The sequence below is a fragment of the Myotis davidii genome, unplaced genomic scaffold (genome assembly GCF_000327345.1).
Source record: "Myotis davidii unplaced genomic scaffold, ASM32734v1 scaffold107, whole genome shotgun sequence".
Lineage (NCBI taxonomy): Eukaryota > Metazoa > Chordata > Mammalia > Chiroptera > Vespertilionidae > Myotis > Myotis davidii.
This window is the reverse complement of record NW_006383012.1, coordinates 2,712,126-2,730,897: the sequence shown is the minus strand read 5'-3', so window position 1 is coordinate 2,730,897 and position 18,772 is coordinate 2,712,126. Positions and strand designations below refer to the sequence as shown.

Here is an 18,772-nt window from a genome sequence, read left to right as displayed (position 1 = left end):
GACGGGAGAGGGGTGGGCATCATGTGTCGCATGAATTGCTCCTCCTCATGCTCTGGAAGCCAGGGGACCACAATGCTCCGAACTATGCACCCGGGAAGCCAGATGTTCCAGGAAACGGCCTGCAACCTGAGGGGCAACCTCTGGCCTTCCACAAACAGGTATGCTTCCCCGTGCCTCGGTTTCCTTATTTACACAAGTTTCCTGGTGTGCGGCGGCCCGGTGAGAAAGAAACCATAAAAACGATTTGTATCCTCGCAGGCCGGGAGGCCCATCTGTGGTGCTGGCACTAAATAGTCCCCAAGGTGGCTGTGAAAACTTCCCTGTGGTTTTATGGGGACAGCCAGCAGGCCAAGTCCATCTTGGGCAGGTGCAAGGAAACTATTTACAGCCCCGAGAAGGCCCTGAAGGCCTGCTCAGGAAACCTGATTACTCTATTTATGGCGACTCTGTCAGCCAAAGACAAAGTGCCACCACTCAGTCAATGGCAGAGCTTCCCCCAGGGACCCTGGGATGGGCGAGGAGGGGCTGGGGAGGAGGGGCTGGGGCACACACAAGTCACCCCCTCCCCATCTCCGTCAACAAGAGACACGGAGAGGGAGGCTGGTGCTCCCACAGAGGCGAGACAAGTATCCATTTCGCAGCCAGGCCTGGGCTGGTGGAAGCAGTAGACAGGATCTGCGATCCTTTTACCCCATGTGACCCTCCGGAGACCGTCTGAGGGCTCACGCCCAGAGTCCCGGTCACTGTGTTCTGCTTAAGAACAGGGAGCTTTAGAAGCAGGGACAGCTCTTTGCTGCACAAGCAATAGTGATGCGACCACGGCAGAGGCCCTGGCTGGTCTGCAGCAAAATGTGCTTCTGGAAAGATGTGCGGAAGTGGAATGAGACGGAAAAAGGCCTGGCCCTGGCCCGGGAAATGCTTCTGCAGAAAGCCCAGCAGAGATTTCATGGGTTCTCATGGGGCTGTAGGGGGATCTGGGAGGAATTTCCATCGCTCATTTAATTCGTCTTTTCCGTTTCGATTTTCACAAAAAGCATACATTTTGTAAGCAGAAAAGACCATGGAAATGAATACGCGCCAGGAGCTCAATGGGCAAAGTGTCCTTTGCCCCTGATGTAGCTGCTTATCTTTGGAGGTCAGTATTTGTAAGCAGGAAAAAAAAAATCAACAATTTCCGTGAGGGATGCCCCTGCTCTAAAGGAGCCTTGTAAATTATCTTTCAGTAGCAGATTCATCCGCCCTTCATTTCTCAGCCTGTCTTCAAATGTCAATATTTCTGTTCTTCAGATTTGCCTAAAGGGAGGCGCACCTCAATCAGTTCCATTTGCCAGAAATGGCAAACAAGAGGGCCGGAGGCCTATAGGAGGATGTGGCCATCAGGCCACTGATGACACATGGCTGGGCAGGCTTTGTCCTTGGCTCCCAGTTATCCTAGGCGAGGCTCATGTGACCAACAAGACCTCACAGAATGTATGATAACAATAGTCAAATAATGCCTCTCTCTCTCCACTGGATCTGCAGAAAATGCCTTCAAACGTCTGAGTTCCTCCTGGGAGACACTGTCCTGGGGGCAAAGCATTTGGGTGCTGGGTTCAACTGGCCTCTATACCTTGCTCCATGGCTGATGGCTGGCCAAGGCCCAGGAAGGACTGGCATCCCTAAGGTAGCCTCAGATCCTACTAAGCAGCTTGTGGGGTGGGAGTGGGGGGAACAGAGGGAGCTTACTAAAGAGACAATCACAGCAAGGAAGAGAACACAGAAACCCTCAGGGTGGGGAGCGGGGGCCTGAGTCGTGAGGTCTCTAGAGCCAGGCCGCCTGTGCTCAAGTCCCCACGCCTCCATTTACCAGCTACGTGACCTGAGCAAGGCACTTAGCAGTCCTCCACCTCCGGTTCCCCACCTCACACGGCTGTCTGGAAGATGAAATGAGCTCACACACCAAAAATGCTAAGAATGCATTAAGCACTGTTCGAATGTCTACCACTGTTATCATCATCACCCTACAATGTCCGGGGCTCTCCGTGTCCTTCCTGCGGCCTCCGGTGCAGAAAGCAAAATGTTTCTTGTGTGTTGCTTCTCCTTGGGCTCAAGCCAGACGGCCTCCCTGTCTCTCGGCATCTGGAGGAAACTGTACTCACGAATAATTCCGGTCAGCAGATGGCTCGTGCCTGCCCTGCACGTAAGGAAAGGCAGCCTCCCAACGTCTCTCAGGGGAGCAGCTATGGCTACAGAGATCACTGGACAGATTGGAGCACGAGGAACCGTGAGACTTGCCCACACTCACAGCTAGCACACAGAGCCAGCCCTGGACAGCACAGGTTTCCCAGGGCAGGTTAAAAGGGCTCGTTACTCAACAATAGCCAGTTACTTATGCGCTGCATGGTTTACAAATCACTGTCACACGCAGGTTCCCATTTGATCCCACAATGGCAGGACAACTCAGGTCTATCCCAGCTTCACTCCCACCTTCCAGCTCCAACCACTGTATCAGGAGATTGTGCTTAGACAACCATGAACAATATTCTAAGATTTGACACATCATCAAAATAATCAATTACCCAAGCCGGGTGAACACCTAGCCCTCTACCTTTGAAAGTCATTAGTAGAGGAGTATTGTCCCTGTTTAAGGAAATGGAGCCTCGGGGAAGTGATTGCCTGAGGCCACACAGATGGTGGGCTCCCGACCTGGAACATGAACTTGGCCTCCTGGCTCCACATCCATAGGAGAAGCCTCTGGTTTGCTGGTCAGTCCCGGAGGATGGGGCTCAGGCACAGGACACAGGAAGAGTAGTCCTGTCCTTCCTCTCCTCAGCCCCTCACCTTTGTAAGGAGCTCTTGGCCACCAGCTTCCTTTACTGTGCCCAGAGCTCTGGCCCACCTGCCTCCTGACCCGCCCCCGCCCCCTACCCCATCTGGGTCACAGTCCCCTCCCCTCAGAGCCGGGTCTCCGGGCAGGTTGTGGGCACGGAGATGCCTCCATGGTCTACAGGATGAAAAAACAGCCCTGGGGAAGGTTCTGAAGCTGCCAGCACCACCATTGGGACACAAGGTCATGTAATCAAAGACAAATGCCAGGGATCCTTGAACCCAGCCATTCTGTCCTCCTGGATCTGACCCAAAGTTGCCACTGACCAGGTGGGCCCTGAGCATGGAGGTGCAGAGAGGGAAACCACAAAATTCTCTTTCTCGGAAACCTGGGCTTACAGCCAGGGGCTCCCTCGTGAAGCACTTCTGTTAAACATCGCAAACAAACAGACGAATAGAAATCTCAGCCCAGGCGGGCCTCACTTCCTCTCATGAACCTCCTCACTCCCCCCTCACTCATCCCCCGGCCTCACACCTACACTGCTTAGCTTGCCCTTTGAAAGTCTGCACACATGCCCGGCATGGCACGTGGAGGAGAAGACACATGGAGGGGACAGCACGTGGAGCCTGCTGCTGTGAGCCTGTGCTCACTCATTGCAGGAGACGAGAGAAAGAGGCTGCAGCTGCTCATATCGAGAATTCAAAAAATACAGGCAAAACACACAGACACACGCCCTCTAGCAAATGCATGTTGTTTTACAGGCAGCTCTGCGTCTCCCAGCCCCTTCCACGTGTTCCCAGAGAACGGAAAGGCAGACAGCTCATGGGGACAAGGCTACACCCAGTGGGAAAACAAAGAGAGAAAAAGTGTCGTCATAACTGTTGGAAAGGAGGGCCGAGCTTTAGAGCGTTGGAGGACGAAAGAGCATGTTGCAGAGAGAGAAGACTGCACACAAACACAACTAAAAACACAGTATTATACAGAAGCAGCCATTTCCCCAGGGGCCAACATAGCAGGAGTGCAAGGTCATTACTTTCAGACACATTACTGCTTCACGTTTCAGAATTACCCACTCCCAGGAAACGGTCCACTTCAATAAAATACCAACGTCTTAAAAACACACACACACAAACACAAACTTATTCTTTTTAAACCAGTGCTGAGTGCTAGAAAGCCTGTGAGTGCCTTCGATTTTAAAAATGTCTATCAGCATTTTTATCTGCGTGTTTCGATACTCGCTGGACTGAATTACACAAGTCTTGACCTCTGTCCAGGGACATGTTTTCCTGCACTGAGCAAAGCCACGGCCACACCAGCTCCTTCCCAGGTCCCTCTGCACCTAACACCCAGCCACAGCAGGGGATGCAAACGCCCTAGTGATGAGAATGACATGGAGAAAATGTTCTGTACTCACATTTGTCCCCGGGGAAGTCGAAGGAAAGGCGGGATTTGACTGAGCAAATGACCTTGCTGGAATGGCTGCATATGATGTTCCAAGATTTGAGGCATAATCTAAATGACAAATTACACAAAACTGGGTGAAAACCTAGTTCTTTACCTTAAAAAGTCACTGTTAGGACATACATGGGGAGGGAAAAATGGAAATTCCCTCTTAACATAGTGATTAATGACTGTCATGATTATACCTCTGGGCATGTAGATAACCAGCAAAGCTTTATGTCTAAAATAGGTCAGAAAGCCCAGATAGTGTGGCCCAGTAGTTGAGTGTCGACCTATGAACCAAGAGGTCACGGTTCAATTCCCAGTCAGGGCACATGCTCAGGTTGCGGGCTCCATCCCCAGTAGGGGGTGTGCAGGAGGCAGCCTATTGATATTTCTCGCTCATCCATGTTTCTATCTTTCTATCCCTCTCCCTTCCTCTCTCTCAAAAATCAATAAAACATATTTTTTCAAAAATAAATAAAATAAAATAGGCCAGAAAATGTCCAAGAGCCCAGACAGCAGGCCCCATGCATTTCAGGGCCCTGGGCTCTGCCTTATAGACGCATAAGGACACGGAAGGGAAGTCTGGTTATTGCAGATATGATGTGTTAAGCCTTTGGGAAGCTGATCTGTGGCTCCAGCTGCCGACCTGTAGCCCTCGCTCACCTTCATTCCCAGCAGGGTTATAAATGGCCGTGCTGTTGGGAGAGGCACACAGAGTTCCCTCTGCCGAACCGAGAACACACCGGACAGCAGCGCTGGAGAGGGGTGGAAAGGGGAACAGTTACTCAAGAAGTTAAATAAAGAACTACCATATGACCCAGAAATTCCACTCCTAGGAATATACTCAAAATAGTTTAAAATCAGTGTTTAAACAAAAACGCACACATGAATGCTCATAGCAGCACTATTCACAGGAGCCAGAGGGTAGAAGAAACACTCTGAATATAGATCTAAAGAGTGATTTATAGATACAGAAAAGGTGATCACACACACACACACACTCAAACACACACACACACACACACACACACACACACACAGATATGAATACTATTCAGCCATAAAAAGGTGGTATATGTTGTGATGGGGATGAAGTTGAAAATACTGTGCTAAGTGAAAAAAGCCAGTAACAACAGGCTACATAGGATATGATTCCATTTATATGAAATGTTCAGAAGAGCAAATCTACAGAGATAGAAAGCAGATTGGGGGTTGTACGGGGTTGGGAAGAAGGGGAATGAGGAGTGGCTGCCTAATGGCTTTGGGGGCAACTGGGTGTGGGAGCAATGAACATGTTCTGGAACTAGACAGTCGTAATATTTGCACAGCCTTGTGAATGTGTACATACCACTGCATTTTACATTTTACATCAGTTTTACCACAGTAAAAAAAAAAAATGGGGAGCCAGAGAAAACCTTTCTGAAATCATTGTATTAAAATGTACACAACACAAAATTCACCTGCTTCACCATTTGTAAGCGTACAATTCAGTGGCGTTAACCACATTCACATTGTTTTGCAACCATCACCACCAACCATCTCCAGAACTCTTTTCATCTTGCAAAACTGAAACTCTCAACCCATTAAACAAGAACTCTCCATTTCCCGGGCCCCGGGCCCTGGCAACCACCACTCTGCTTTCTGTCTCTATGAATCTGACGACTCTCAGTACCTCCTATAAGTGGAATCAGACAGCTTTTGTCCCTAGGTGTCTGGCTTCTTTCACTGAGCGTAATGTCCTCAAGGTTCACCCATGTTGGAGCATGAAATTCTTTCCTTTTAAAGCCGAATAATATCCCACTGTAGTGTGTACCACACTGTGTTTGCCTGTTCATGTGGTGGGGACCTTTGGGTGCTTCCACCTTTACGGCTATTGTGAATAAGAAAGGGAGGCCTTCTGAATGCGCTCATTTCAAAACAACCCCAACCTTGGTCCTGTGTCCCTGGGCTGGCATCCTCTTCTCTGTGGAAACCTGTAGCCCCTCCTCACTGGTCTCTGGGCACCTGCCTTTGCTCTCCACTATCTATTCTCAGCACAGCCGCGAGGGGCCTGGTCAGTAGAGCCAGAGCACACCCCTCTTTCGCTCAGCCCACCAACGCGCCAGTCACACTCAAAGCAAAAGTGAAAGTCCTTACGACAAGCCCAAGGGCTCAGGATCTGGGTTCTGGCATTTTCCTGGCTCCTCACCGGGCACTCCACGCTGGTCACACCGATGCTGCCCGAGCATCCCAGGGCCACGCCAGGGCCTTGGAACTTGCATTCTCCATGGATGGCCAGGAGTGCATGTCCCCAAATAGCCATGAGCTCCTTCCATCCTCTCCTGAGATGTCTATGCAAGGATCACACACACACACACACACACACACACCTGCCCCTGTCCTGATGTTTTCTGCTTAGCATCTACCCCCATGGACGCTATGTGATTCACTATTCATTTTGTTTATCATCTGAGCCCTCCCCCCGTAAGTGTTAGCTCCTTGGGACAGGGACTTGGCTGTGCTGTTCTCATGGCATGCAGCAGGTGTTCTGTGAGGATTTCTTGGGCGCGTGCATGAACCTGTTCTCCTGGACAGCACTTACTTTTCAGAGAAGACCAGGCATTTCTGAGCATGGAGTTTCCCTTTCACATGCAGCTCCCAGTCCTAGGCCAGAAGGAAAGAAAAATGACGGAAGCAGAACTGAGTCCGCGGGAAGGCAGGGTAAGTGCAGGCTTCCCAGGCCAGGCAGGACCTCAGTGCACCGGGAGGCTGGACCAACCCTGCCGATGCATCTCTTCCCCGCCTCCTCTCCCTCCCAGACTCCTGACCAGCTCCTGCTCTCCACCCTACCTGCACAGCCCATGCCCATCCTCTACAAAAGCCCAGATTCAAAAACCTGTGTCCTTCTCCTCCACTCAGTGGACCCTCAGTCCCACCGCACCTCCAGCCCATGTCTACATCCAGTTGGGAGAATCGAGCAGGTGCAATCACAGTGAGCTGCAAAGCCTTAGGAAAGGCTTAGGAGAGACAAAGCTCTCCATCACCTCTCATGTCAGCCAGCCCCCTCCAGGGACTAGAGGTGAGAGGCTGTGTCCCACCTGAGAGACAAGATGCACCCAAGCAGAGGGGAATGACAGCAGTGTGACTCCCACTCAGGAGGCATCATTATGAAATGCAGACGGGAGGAGAGACAGAAGGCAGTGGAGCTTAAGAGGCACACGCTCTGGGAGGGCCAGACCCATATTCAAATCTCCATTCTGCTGCTTTCTAGCTACGGGGCCCCAGGGCCCCAGACAAGTCATTTCATCTCTCTGGGCCTCAGTTTTCACTTCTGTAAAGTGAGAACAGCAACAGTTTCAACTTTGGAGAGTTACTGCTGACACACGGGGAAGGTTTAATATATGTTGGCTGTTATTGCTTTGAAATATTTCGCCGCATCATCAATACATTTTGGGGAGAAATGACACTATAGTGTAATTTTGCTGCAGCTGAAGCATGTTACAACCACTGGGCAGTGTCAGGAGGCTCCATCTCCATTTCTCAGATGGGGACGCTGAGGCCCTCTTGATCATTTATCTAGGTCCTACCTGAGAATTTCTCTCACCCCTGATCCAAAATTCTGCTCACTTCTCCCCCCTTTCTAACTCAGTACAATATATTGTCTCCAGTATAATATATGTAACTTCTACGTGTACCACAGAGGAAAAGCCTTCTTCAAGGAGGCGGGAAGGTCTAGTCCCCAAGTCCCTTCTCTGTAACCCAGGCGGGGTCACTTGATTCTCTCCCCAACCCCACTCAGCCGCAGCTTCTCAGCTATAGACATGGGTTAAGAATTTCTTACTTGCCTTAAAGCAAGGGACTGGCCCTCGTACATTTCTGGAATTCCTTTTGGTTCTAATACCTGTGGTTGTCATCAAGGGGATTAGATGGCAACATTTTGCTCCCCAGCCCCCAAAGGTACCAGTTTCTCGCCCATAAACAGTGAGAGTTGGGTGGTGGTGGTGAGCCCACCCAGGCTCCATCGGTGGCTCCTACGTGGTCTTAGATGACTCACCTTTAAATCAAATACCTTCTTGTCGCAGATGCTGCAGACGTGTGGCAGGTGGAGGGGGGCCACCCCGTGAAAGTCATTCAGCTCGTGAGCCTGCAGGGGCCGCACGGACAGCACCGCCGGTTCCTCCTTGGCCCGCCGCCGTGCACCGCTGAAACCCTGCTTGCTGTTGTTCAGCCGACCCCCGAAGGAAGGAGGGGTCCTGTCTGGGGTGGGCTCCTCGGGGTCATACAGCTCGTAGGACTGGCTCGGGGGTGGAGGCCACAGGCTGGCGCCTGCTGCGAGGTCAGGCTTGCTCTGGCCAGAGAATCCGTGGGGGCTCTCCCACTGGCTATTTGGACCCGGCAGCAGCGGACCTACCTCCCCTTTCAGGCCCCCCGTGGGCTCAGCCCCAAACCCGCCTGCCACGTGCGAGCCTTGGGAGTTGGCTCCGTAGAAGTCTTTGGGAAAGGCAGCCTGGCCATCTTGCCCCGATTGGCTGTACTGTCCTTCATAGGTCGCGCTGCCCGAGGTAGAGGCCGAGGCCGGCAGGAAGATGGGCTGACCATCCGTTTCGGAGCCATAGGCCTGGCCGGAGGTGGCTTTGCCATACTCGTAGAATCCTGCCGTGGCGGGACCTGCCCCAGCCTTGCCAATGCCCAAAAGGACCGCCGGCTGGGCAGGGGTCTGAGGCATGACACCAGTGAAGGGATGCATCACCATGGCGTTGGGGGGCTGGCTGGGAAGGCTCACAGAGGGTCCCGGGCCTCGTGTCTGGCCGGGGGGTGAGAAGGCGATTGTGTTAGAGGGAAACCGGGCACTGGGCACGCTCGCAGCATGCGGGGGCACCCCGGTGTGGCCATGGGGGGCGCTGATCACGGACGGATGCCGCAGCTGGTTGAAGAGCGGCTGGGACATGGCCACTTTGGAGAGGACTTGGTTCAGGACGGTGGCGGCCGCAGTGTTGTTGGTGACAGCTGTCTGTGCCAACTTCAGCCGGTGGAGGGTGAGCTGGGCTTGCAATTGAGCCAGTTGGAGACTGGCAGGCGAAGGAAGCAGGGGGGTCGGGTTACTGACCGAGAACGGGTTCTTGTCCAGGAGCTTGGCGGCACTGCAGGAAGACAGGGGTCGAGAGGCACAGCTGCTTTCCCCGAGGAGGCCAGAGGGCTCTCTCAGTGGGTAGCTGTGGTCCCCCTGCCCATGTAAGCAAGACCCTCCCACAGGGCCCCACACAGAAGGGAGTCTGCAAAAACCTGTGCTCACACATACACCTCAATTAAAAATAAAGCTCCAACAGAAAAGTTGGATGAGAGAAGGTTCCATCTCGCTGGTAATCAAAGAGATATATTAGCAACAAATATTTGCCTAGCAAAGTGGCACATTTCAAAAAAACACAAACACAATAACCTTCAGTGCTGGTGTGAGATAAAGTGGAATGGACACGTGTCAACGACTGTCTTAAAGTCACACAACTCTGTTGAAAGATAGCCACGTAATATGTACTCCTGAGAGACACATGCTTTAACCCAATAATCCAATGCTCTGAATCTATCCGAAGAAAGCGAGCTAAAATTCAGACAAAACTTGATGCCCAAAGATGTTTAGTAGTACTTCATTATTTAAGGCCCACAGTTGAAAATTACAAATAATCTGTAACGGGGAGGGGAGTTTTAAACTGAGTAAATTGTGATATTAGCTACAGAATGAAATTTTAAGTAGACATTTACTACTGCTGTTTAAGTTTTTGCTTCACTATGTAATAATTAAGACATTAAAAAAGTGTACTTGGCACCAAGCTTAAGACAGAAAACATTCCAATGGACAAAATGTTCCTTAGGTATCCACTCTCCCCATCCACCCTGACCCCCACCATTGCCAATAGTAGACACTATCTTGAATTTGGGATGGTCATTATTTACGCCCCACCCCAACCCCGCAAAAAAAAATTAGCGACCTGAGAAAATCCATGTACTCTAATGTTAACTGAAAAAAACAGGCTTCAAAATCACAGACAGAATGAGAGGTGTGAACTTCCGCCAAACACATTTTCATCCTTGTCCTTATTTCACATCCAAATGCAGCAAGAATCATGCTCCTTTCAGCCCACGCTCAAGCCCAACCAGCACAAAGAATAACCAAACATTTACAAGAGAACAATCTGAAGTGAGGTCGTAGGCAGTGGTGGGCTCGCACAGCCTCTTACTACAGGGCTGTTCTGTTTGAACCTGTGCCTTCCATGTGACTTTTGCTGTGGTTCTGGTGCTTTCTGGACCAAAACCCAGGATTCATAAGGGAACAGCCTTTCCCAGAAAGCCTGGGATATCTGGTTACCGCAGTCAGGGCTCTTTTGTGAGACCATATTTCTTGTGTCTTAAACACCCTTTTTTAAAAAATTGATTTCAGAGAGAGAAGGGAGAGGGAGAGAGAAACACTGATAAAAGAAAGACATTGATCAGCCACCTCCTGCATGCCCGATCAACCTGGGCATGTGCCCTGACCCGGATTCAAACCAGCAACCTTTCGGTACATGGGACAAAGCTCAACCAACTGAGTCATACCGGCCAGGACTAAACACCTCTTTTGGGGAGAGGGTGTAATAGGGAAATATGTTTGGGGTGTTGATGAACTGGAATTCCCAGGACATTTGAAAGGGAAGAATGGGACTGTGCATTTGAAGCTGGGATTAACATGGACAACCCAAGCTGTATATTCAGCATGCTTATATAAATAAGTGTGGCATAGAAGCTACAAAGCTGCAACACTTCAGACAAGGTTTCCACTGTCACACGTTCTGTACAGTAAAAGTCTAACCACAATGAAACAAAGGAGAGAAGCTGGGGGTGGGCATGGTTCAGGAATAAAGGGGTGACATGGGAAGTGTGTGGCATGTTACATCATCTCTCCCATTTTGGAGACACTTGGAAGAAAGCAAGCTTCTACTTGGGTTGGTCTAAGAAAATGGTGAAGTGTGTGTGTGTGTGTGTGTGTGTGTGTGTGTGTGTCTGTGTGTGTGTATGTGTGTGTAGGTCATGGGAAGAAGGTAAGCAGGAGAGAGTCTCAGTTGATCACAATGCTTCTGTGGGACCAGTGCTTAGCGAGGCTGCGTTATCTCATTTGAGGTGTCTCAATTATGCAGGGAAAGAACCTAGTGCTCAGAGAGATTAGGTGGCCTTACTTGCAAGGACTCACAGTGAGTGAATACAGATGTGGAATTCCACCGCCAGCCAGGCTTTGAAAAGAAGAACAAGGGCGGCGGTTAGGCGTGCAGCCTCTCAGACCTCTGAGTGCCTCATGGGTTGCCTCGCTGTTTTGTTTGAAGTGAGTTCTCAGAAGACCAGGCACACCCGTGTTCAAATGCATGTAAAAAACACATGTCGAAGCCAGATAAAAATGACCCTGAATTACTGTTTCCCATCCTGTGAGAAATCAAGTCATTAAAGAGATCCCACCTTCACCCAGCCAGCTGCCCTGCTGTGCTCCAAGGGCAGAAGAGCTGGCTGCATTTTAGGGTTTTGGAAGGCTGGGGGTTCCAGGTGAAAGATGGTCACAGACCTTTGCTCCTCTTAGGGGTGCTGGCTGCAGCAGAGCCTTGGGGGCCCCAGGGGGGGCCAGGCACAGATCATGGTGGAGGTGGGGAGGTGAGAATAGGAAAGGAAGAGGAGGATGGTCAAGAGTCTGATGATAGATTTCTGCGGGTGCAGTACTAAGTGCTGAGCTTTAGAAAAGCAATTAAGCTTAAGGCAAAACCCTGCCCACAGGGAGCCAGCCCTTCCTACCAGGTTTGTCCTCAAAGCAGCCTGTCCTTGCTAACAAGGCGATAATGAGGTGCCAACTTGGTTTACATAACCAGAGTAAGAAGAGGTTGGTTTTGTTTTTCCAGGAGAAGTCAGCTGTATTTTCTAAAACTGCGTCCTGGGCTGGTGGGAGCTCTGGCTGGAGAGTCCCCTTCACCCCTAAGAGGATGCATGGGGAATTGCTGCCTTTCTAACCAGGAAAGCCAGCCTCCTGGTGTCCGCAGGTCAGCCAGGGAAGCAGGTGCGGCTCTGAGTACAGCCCAGATTGCAGAAGATCACCATTCAGATCCAACATGAATAAGATCATTTTCTTCTCAACTCCTGCTTTGCCTAGCAAATTCTTACTGTCCCCAACTTTACTGAACCTTGAGTAGAAGTGGTTTCACATAAGTCCTCAGAGCTAGATACCTCTTTTGAACCAAGGACCCTAAGAGAAAGAGGAAGAGCAATCATCCTATCTTTTAAAAGTCCTAAAATTCAGGGGCTTCTAGCAATCATATTTTTGACCAAAAAAATTGGGGCATCTGATCTGATACCCTCGGGGCTAGAAGTGATGTCACCTTCCTGTTTCCCCACGCCCTTGGTTCCTCGCTCTGATGTCACTTAGCACACCCTGCCTTGTGTTCAAAATAACTGCTTATGTGCCGTTCTGCTTCCACTAGACCTAAGCTCTGTGAGGGAAGGAGCATGTCTGGGAGACTGTCAATTTCCCCAGCACGCTTCCTTGCACTTGGTGGATACTCAGCAACAGCCATGAACAGAATGGAGAAGGAAGATAATGGACGTGGCTCATCAGAACCTGGTGACTGTAAGAAGACGTGGACACCTCCTTTAAGAGTGTACATTTCACCCTAGCAGGTTTGGCTAAGTGGATAAAGCATCGGCCTGTGGGCTGAGGGGTCCCAGGTTCAATTCCGGTCAGGGGCACATGCCTGGGTTGCGGGCTTGATCCCCAGTGAGCTGTGTGCAGAAGGCAGCCAGTCAATGATTCTCTCTCATCATTGATGTTTCTATCTCTCGCTCTCTCTTTCGCTTCCCCTCTGAAATCAATAAAAATATGTTTTAAAAAATAGTCATAATCAATAAATAAAGTGTATCAATTTAGCTTTTAAAAGAAGAGTGTATATTTTGTGGATAAAGGCCCTCATATAATTCAAAAAGCAGAATCTAAAGATACCCAGAAAGCAAATGGGTTTTGCTGTTGTATACAGCTTAAACAGATGGGGATGGTCTACAATTCCCCATTCCAAAACAGGGGCCCAATACACCCTTCTCCCTGTCCATGTCTAGGTTTTGAAACTGATGGATAATCCCTGTGGTAGGCTGAGTAATGGCCCCAAAAGATATCCACAACCTAATCCCCAGAACCTATACAATGTCACCTTCCATGGTAGGTGGACTTTGCCAACGTGGTTAAATGAAGGAGCATGAGATGGAGAGACTGTCCTGGTGGGCCGATGTATGCACAAGAGTCAGGAAGAGATGCTATTAGGATGGAAGCAGAGGTCAGGGAGGAGAGGAGACACTATGCTGGCTTTGACGATGGAGGAAGGGGCCATGAGCCAAGAAAATACAGGAGGCCTTTAGAAATTGAAAAAAGGAAACAAATTTCCCCTAGAGCCTCCAGAAGAAATCAGCCCTGGTGACACCTTGACTTTGGCTTAGTGAGATAGATTTTGTACTTCTGACCTCCAGAACTGTAAGATGAGAAATTTGTACATTTGTGGTAATATGTTATGGAAGCAAATAGGAAGCTCATGCAATCCATCAAGAAAATTATACATAGAAGAGGCTTCCATTCAGGACACTGGCTGGATCTTGCTGGCATGAACTCATGTTCCCAGTGGTCCTAGACAAGCACAGGTCATCTCACCAGGTGTCTGAAGACCCTCTGGGAACTCAGCCAAGATCCAGAAAAACCCAGAGGTCCCTTCCTTCTCAAAGTCAACTTTCCTACCCAGCCAAGCAATGGGAATCTGGGAGAGCTTGGACTCACAAATCCTTAGGATTGACTCATCCAGCTCCTTCATGAACAAAGAGAGAAAATGACTTGCTCACAGCTGGGTAGCAGTACAACCTTAATGAGAACTCAGATCATTCAAACCAGCTTTTAGCACCTGACAAAATAGCCTTAACTAAGCCCCAGTACTATCTATTTCATCGCCAACTTATCATTTCCATCCATACGTATCTGTGGCCCTCCCCGCTGTTCAGAGAAGTACTGAGTACCTTTGATATTGCAAGGCACTTGCTGAGCCCTGGGGAGATGCAAAGATTCAGCCCCTCTGAGCCCCTGTAAGCTCCCAGAGGTGACAGTAGGGATGCCCAGTGTCTGGGAAGCCGGTGGGAGACAAAGTTCTATGCACCTGCTCCATCCTGTCTTCTAAACCTGTGCAGTGGCTCGGTTTGCTGTCATAGCGTCAAACCTCAAAGGACAGAGAGCAGCACAGAGAGTTACTTGTGCAGAGCTGGAAAAGCCACCACGCCTCCACTGGGAGGGCTGGCCCCTATCACAGCACACCTCTCTGATTCACCCAGGCCTCCACGGGGCTCACTGCCTCCAGGGTTGATGGTTCCTTTCTGAGCCACTAAGAATTCACAGTGCATAATTACATTGAAAACGTTGGTTGCCTGCTCACTTAGAAAGGTTTTCTTGTTTTGTTTTGAATTAAAACAGCACTTCTCTCCATGGTTTTAAAGATAAAATATAACATAAAGGAGAAATTGTTGCCTTTATAATGCGGGGAGATTTAGAACATCCAGATGAAAACTGTTTCTAATGGTTTAATCCCACAGTGCCAAAAGGATGTGCAACATATTGTCTCCACCAGCAGAGTGCAACAGCTGTCCCCGCATGGCAAGGCTCATTATTCATCCCAAAGCTCTTCTACATTTTATTCCAAGTCTCAAGCAGGAGGCAGTGATGGGTGTGTAGGGGGGCACAGGGAGTGAGGCAGTGAGTCGGGGTGCTAGAAATTCAGCCAGCGTTTTGTGATGTGATTCATCCTATTCTGAAAGGAAGGCAGAGCACCCAAGACACAGGCAGGGCCCGGGGCCTCTGCTCTGCACAGACTCCATCGGGCGTTCATGAATTGGTCCATTCAGCCCACGAGGACTGAGCATCTACAATGTGCTGGGGGAAGTTGCCAAATGGTGGGGACACAGTGATGGAGAAAGAGATACCTTCCCAAGAGGAGACAGACCAACACAGAGAGTGATGGATAGTCCTTTGGAGGTAAGCATAAAACAGCAAGGCCCAGGAGGAAGTGGTGCTAGCCTCAGACTGTTCAGAGAGATGTAACAAACAAAACAAAAGGAACAAAGACTTGCAAACGTCCTGGGCTCAGTAATCCATCTGCAGATGCAAAGATGAACTGGCTGTTAGTGAAAGGCAGCAGGGGGGTGAACTGTGGTCCAAGACCTGGGCTCCCACCTGCCAGTTACTGGTTATGTGATGGGAGAAAGTTGCTTAATTTTCTCATCTGTAAAATGGGAATAGTGATCCCCATCCCATGTGACAGAGGCCCCTGGCCACCGTGACTGGCTCAGCGATGGACACTCCCTGAAATTTTGTTGGTGTTATCAGGAGAGAGACACCCTCCGTCATGCCTGGATTGCTATGCTGGCTGAATTTGAGCCACCACGTAAGGACAGCCTGCTTGAAAGTCAAGCCAACCCAAGACCCCAGCCTGCAGCTGGGCAGGCAGCTCCTGGTGACCTCACAGGGACACCTTGTGCCACTTGACCTGGACCTGCTTGGGCTTTTCTGTACACAAACCAAGACATTTCCTTTATTTGCTTAATAAAAATAATAATGTAAAAAGAAAGCAAACCCACTAGAACCATCTGCATTAAATTCAGATGTTTTCCCTCCACGGCCCCATGATGATTCAAGCATAGTCTGTCATCCCCAGGTTCTTCTGTGGAGGGGACCACTGTGAGGACCTAAGAGGTCACTGCAGGGGGTACTGGGGCAATTACTTTGGTGAGTGTCCACTGACCAGAGAGACCTGCTTCCTGGAGGTTGGGGAACAGAATGCTCCTCCACCCTGGGCTAAGTAAGAGCCCCATATGGTGGTTACAAGACCAGGGTATGCATGGGGTGTGGGCTATGCAACAACATTCTTTTTAATCCTCACTCAAGGAGTGAGGATGTTTTTCCTATTTATTGTTTCAGGGAGAGAAAGAAACATTGATGTGAGAGGGACACCGATTGGTTGTCTCCCGCACACGCTCCAACCAGGGGCAGGGATCAAACCTGCAACCCAGGTACTTGCCCTTGACCAGGAATCGAACTCGTGACTCTCCAGTGCACAGGCCAACACTGACCACTTAGCAACATTGGCCAAGGCATATGCAACAACATTTTGCACATTCAGAGATCCAGTCCTGGCCACACAGGTGCTCTTGTGAGTTGGGGACATAATGCCTTGACCTTCTCAAGGGGGCAATTTCTAATCTACTGAGACACCTTGCAGATGGGGATGGGGGAGTGGGATGGAAAGGAGCTCAGGTTTCAGAGTTAGCATCCACTTGGGTGTGAATTCCAGTTCACCACTTGTAAGCTGGGGACTGTGGGCAAATACTTAGCCTCTCTGAGCCTCGGAGTCCTCATTGCTAAAGCCGGGGTGGCTATACCTAAGGTATAGGCTTGTTCCGAGTTAAATGATAGGGTGCAATAAATTGTTCCACACAGTTCCTAGCACACCGTAAGCATTCACTAAACAAACGCAGCAGCAACTGCTACTACAACTGTCTTCTCACCCTTATCATTACCATCAGCACTACTATCACTACCACCATCATCGGTATCACTGTCATCATCAGAGCAGATGGCGAGTGACAGAGGGAGATGGCAGAAAACACAAGGAGATGTGAATATGGAGAGAAGAGAAGTAAAAAACAAGGATGGACATCTGTTGAGAGAGGAGGGAGCAGGCTGGGGACTGGGACTTGGAGGGAAGAGAGAGTTATGAGTTGCTTGGTAATGGGATACGTAGTCAACAGGAGACTGAAAGGGCTGTGGAATAATGAAGACACAGCTGAAGTTCCATGGTGTGAATGTCCCCTGTAATGGTCAGCCAGCCAGAAGCAAAAGCCAAGAACCACAGCCCAGCGTGGTTCAAGGTCTGGCTGGGCACAAGATCTTCCAAGATAACCAATCAGGAATTTAAATTCACTTCCAGTTCAACACAGGACCTTGTCCAGGCCAAGCAATGGACATGCCATTTTTATTATGTGTTAGAACATAAAATATAATCCAGGTGAGAGGGCTCAGAACCTGGCCAGAGAGTGTTTTCCAGGTTTGGTCACACCTTCATAACATGGCCAAATCAAATGAAGTGCAATCAGGGTCAAGTCTTTGCTGAGCCCTGCCCTTTCAGTCGCCTCCTGGGAGCTGAACTTCACATCGTAAGTTCTCCACTCTACTTAACCCTCTTAGACTCGAGGTCAGGACGCGATCCGCAGGGAACAGTCCCTAAATGCCAGGGTACAAGAAGACAATGATGATACTACAGTAGTATTGGGGCGAAAGTGTAAACTCTAGCTCATTATCACAAATGTGAGATCAAGAAGAGGCCTTAGAGACCATTTAGTTTAACCCACTCCATTTACGGAGAAAAAAAGAGAAGCCCAATGAAGTAGATATAATATGTGAATCAAACCAAGTCACACCTCTAGACAGAGGAGAGGAGGAGGGCCTGGAACCCAACTCTCCTCATTCCTGGGGCTAATGGAGCTACTACGGTGGGCCACCCCCCATTGATGTTCATCAGCAAATGTTCTCCTTTGCGGGGAGCAGAGTGGAATTGCACACTTTCTGGTTAGTGCTGTCTTCTTGGTAACAATAGGGCTGTGGATTATCACTAGCTAGGCCCCTGTGACTAATTGAGATTACTGGGTCAATGCTGGTGTTAGCTCACATTTGGGCTTCAGCTGTGATATTACCATATGATGATTCATATCACCATGACACCTCTTGGAGTGATTCATAACAGCATGGTAATCTCATCACCTCTCTTTTGTTTCATGTCTTTCAGTTGGAGTGTTAATAAGTGTTTTCACCTCTTTAGCTCTCTGATCACCGGGACAACCATATGGGTACCTTCGTCAGATACGACCATTTCTAGTTTATATTAAGAAGACTGAGACCAAGAAAGGTCGGATGAACCACCCGAGGGCATCCAGTGAATAAAGGATTTGAACGAGGGTCTTTTGACTGTAAGACCAATGTTCTGTCCTCTGTTATGGGTTCATTAAAGGAGCTTCTGAAGCCACATTCCTGGCCCTACTTCCATGGGTGTGATTTGTTTTGTTTTGTTTTGGGTTTGTTCAAAGGTACTAAATTAGAAAGCTTTTTCCTTTATTCTGTGTTTTTTTTTCTCCCAGCTTGTCACAGTGCTTTTAAATTTTTTTCCCAGCTTTATGGAGCTATAATTGACATATAACATCATATACATTTAAGGTGTACAATGTAATGATTTGATATATGTGTATATTGTGAAATGACTACCATAGTAAGTTTAGTGAACATATCCAGGGCATGATTTAAATAACACATTTGATATCAAGTCACCATTATACTCTGGTGGTCCCTTATACTCTGAACCACTTTCATCAGGCAGAATAAGATTCTCAGAGCCAAGAGACCTATACTCACAAAGGGGCAGCTTGCAGTTTTATAACTGACAAGAGAGGACTTGCCTTCCTGCTTCC

At 49.3% G+C, this 18,772-nt stretch overlaps 1 protein-coding gene across 1 annotated transcript in view; it reads right to left on the bottom strand.

Moving 5' to 3' along the window:
- Positions 1-18,772, bottom strand: part of RBM20 (RNA binding motif protein 20) — a 142,054-nt gene that overhangs the window by 39,572 nt on the left and 83,710 nt on the right. Inside the window, exons 2-5 of the mRNA XM_006778745.2 lie at positions 8,286-9,372; positions 6,834-6,895; positions 4,916-5,007; positions 4,221-4,318 (exon numbers count right to left, since the gene is read on the bottom strand). Of these exons, the coding sequence (XP_006778808.1) occupies positions 4,221-4,318; positions 4,916-5,007; positions 6,834-6,895; positions 8,286-9,372 (1,339 nt within the window). The remainder of the gene's footprint in view (positions 1-4,220; positions 4,319-4,915; positions 5,008-6,833; positions 6,896-8,285; positions 9,373-18,772) is intronic.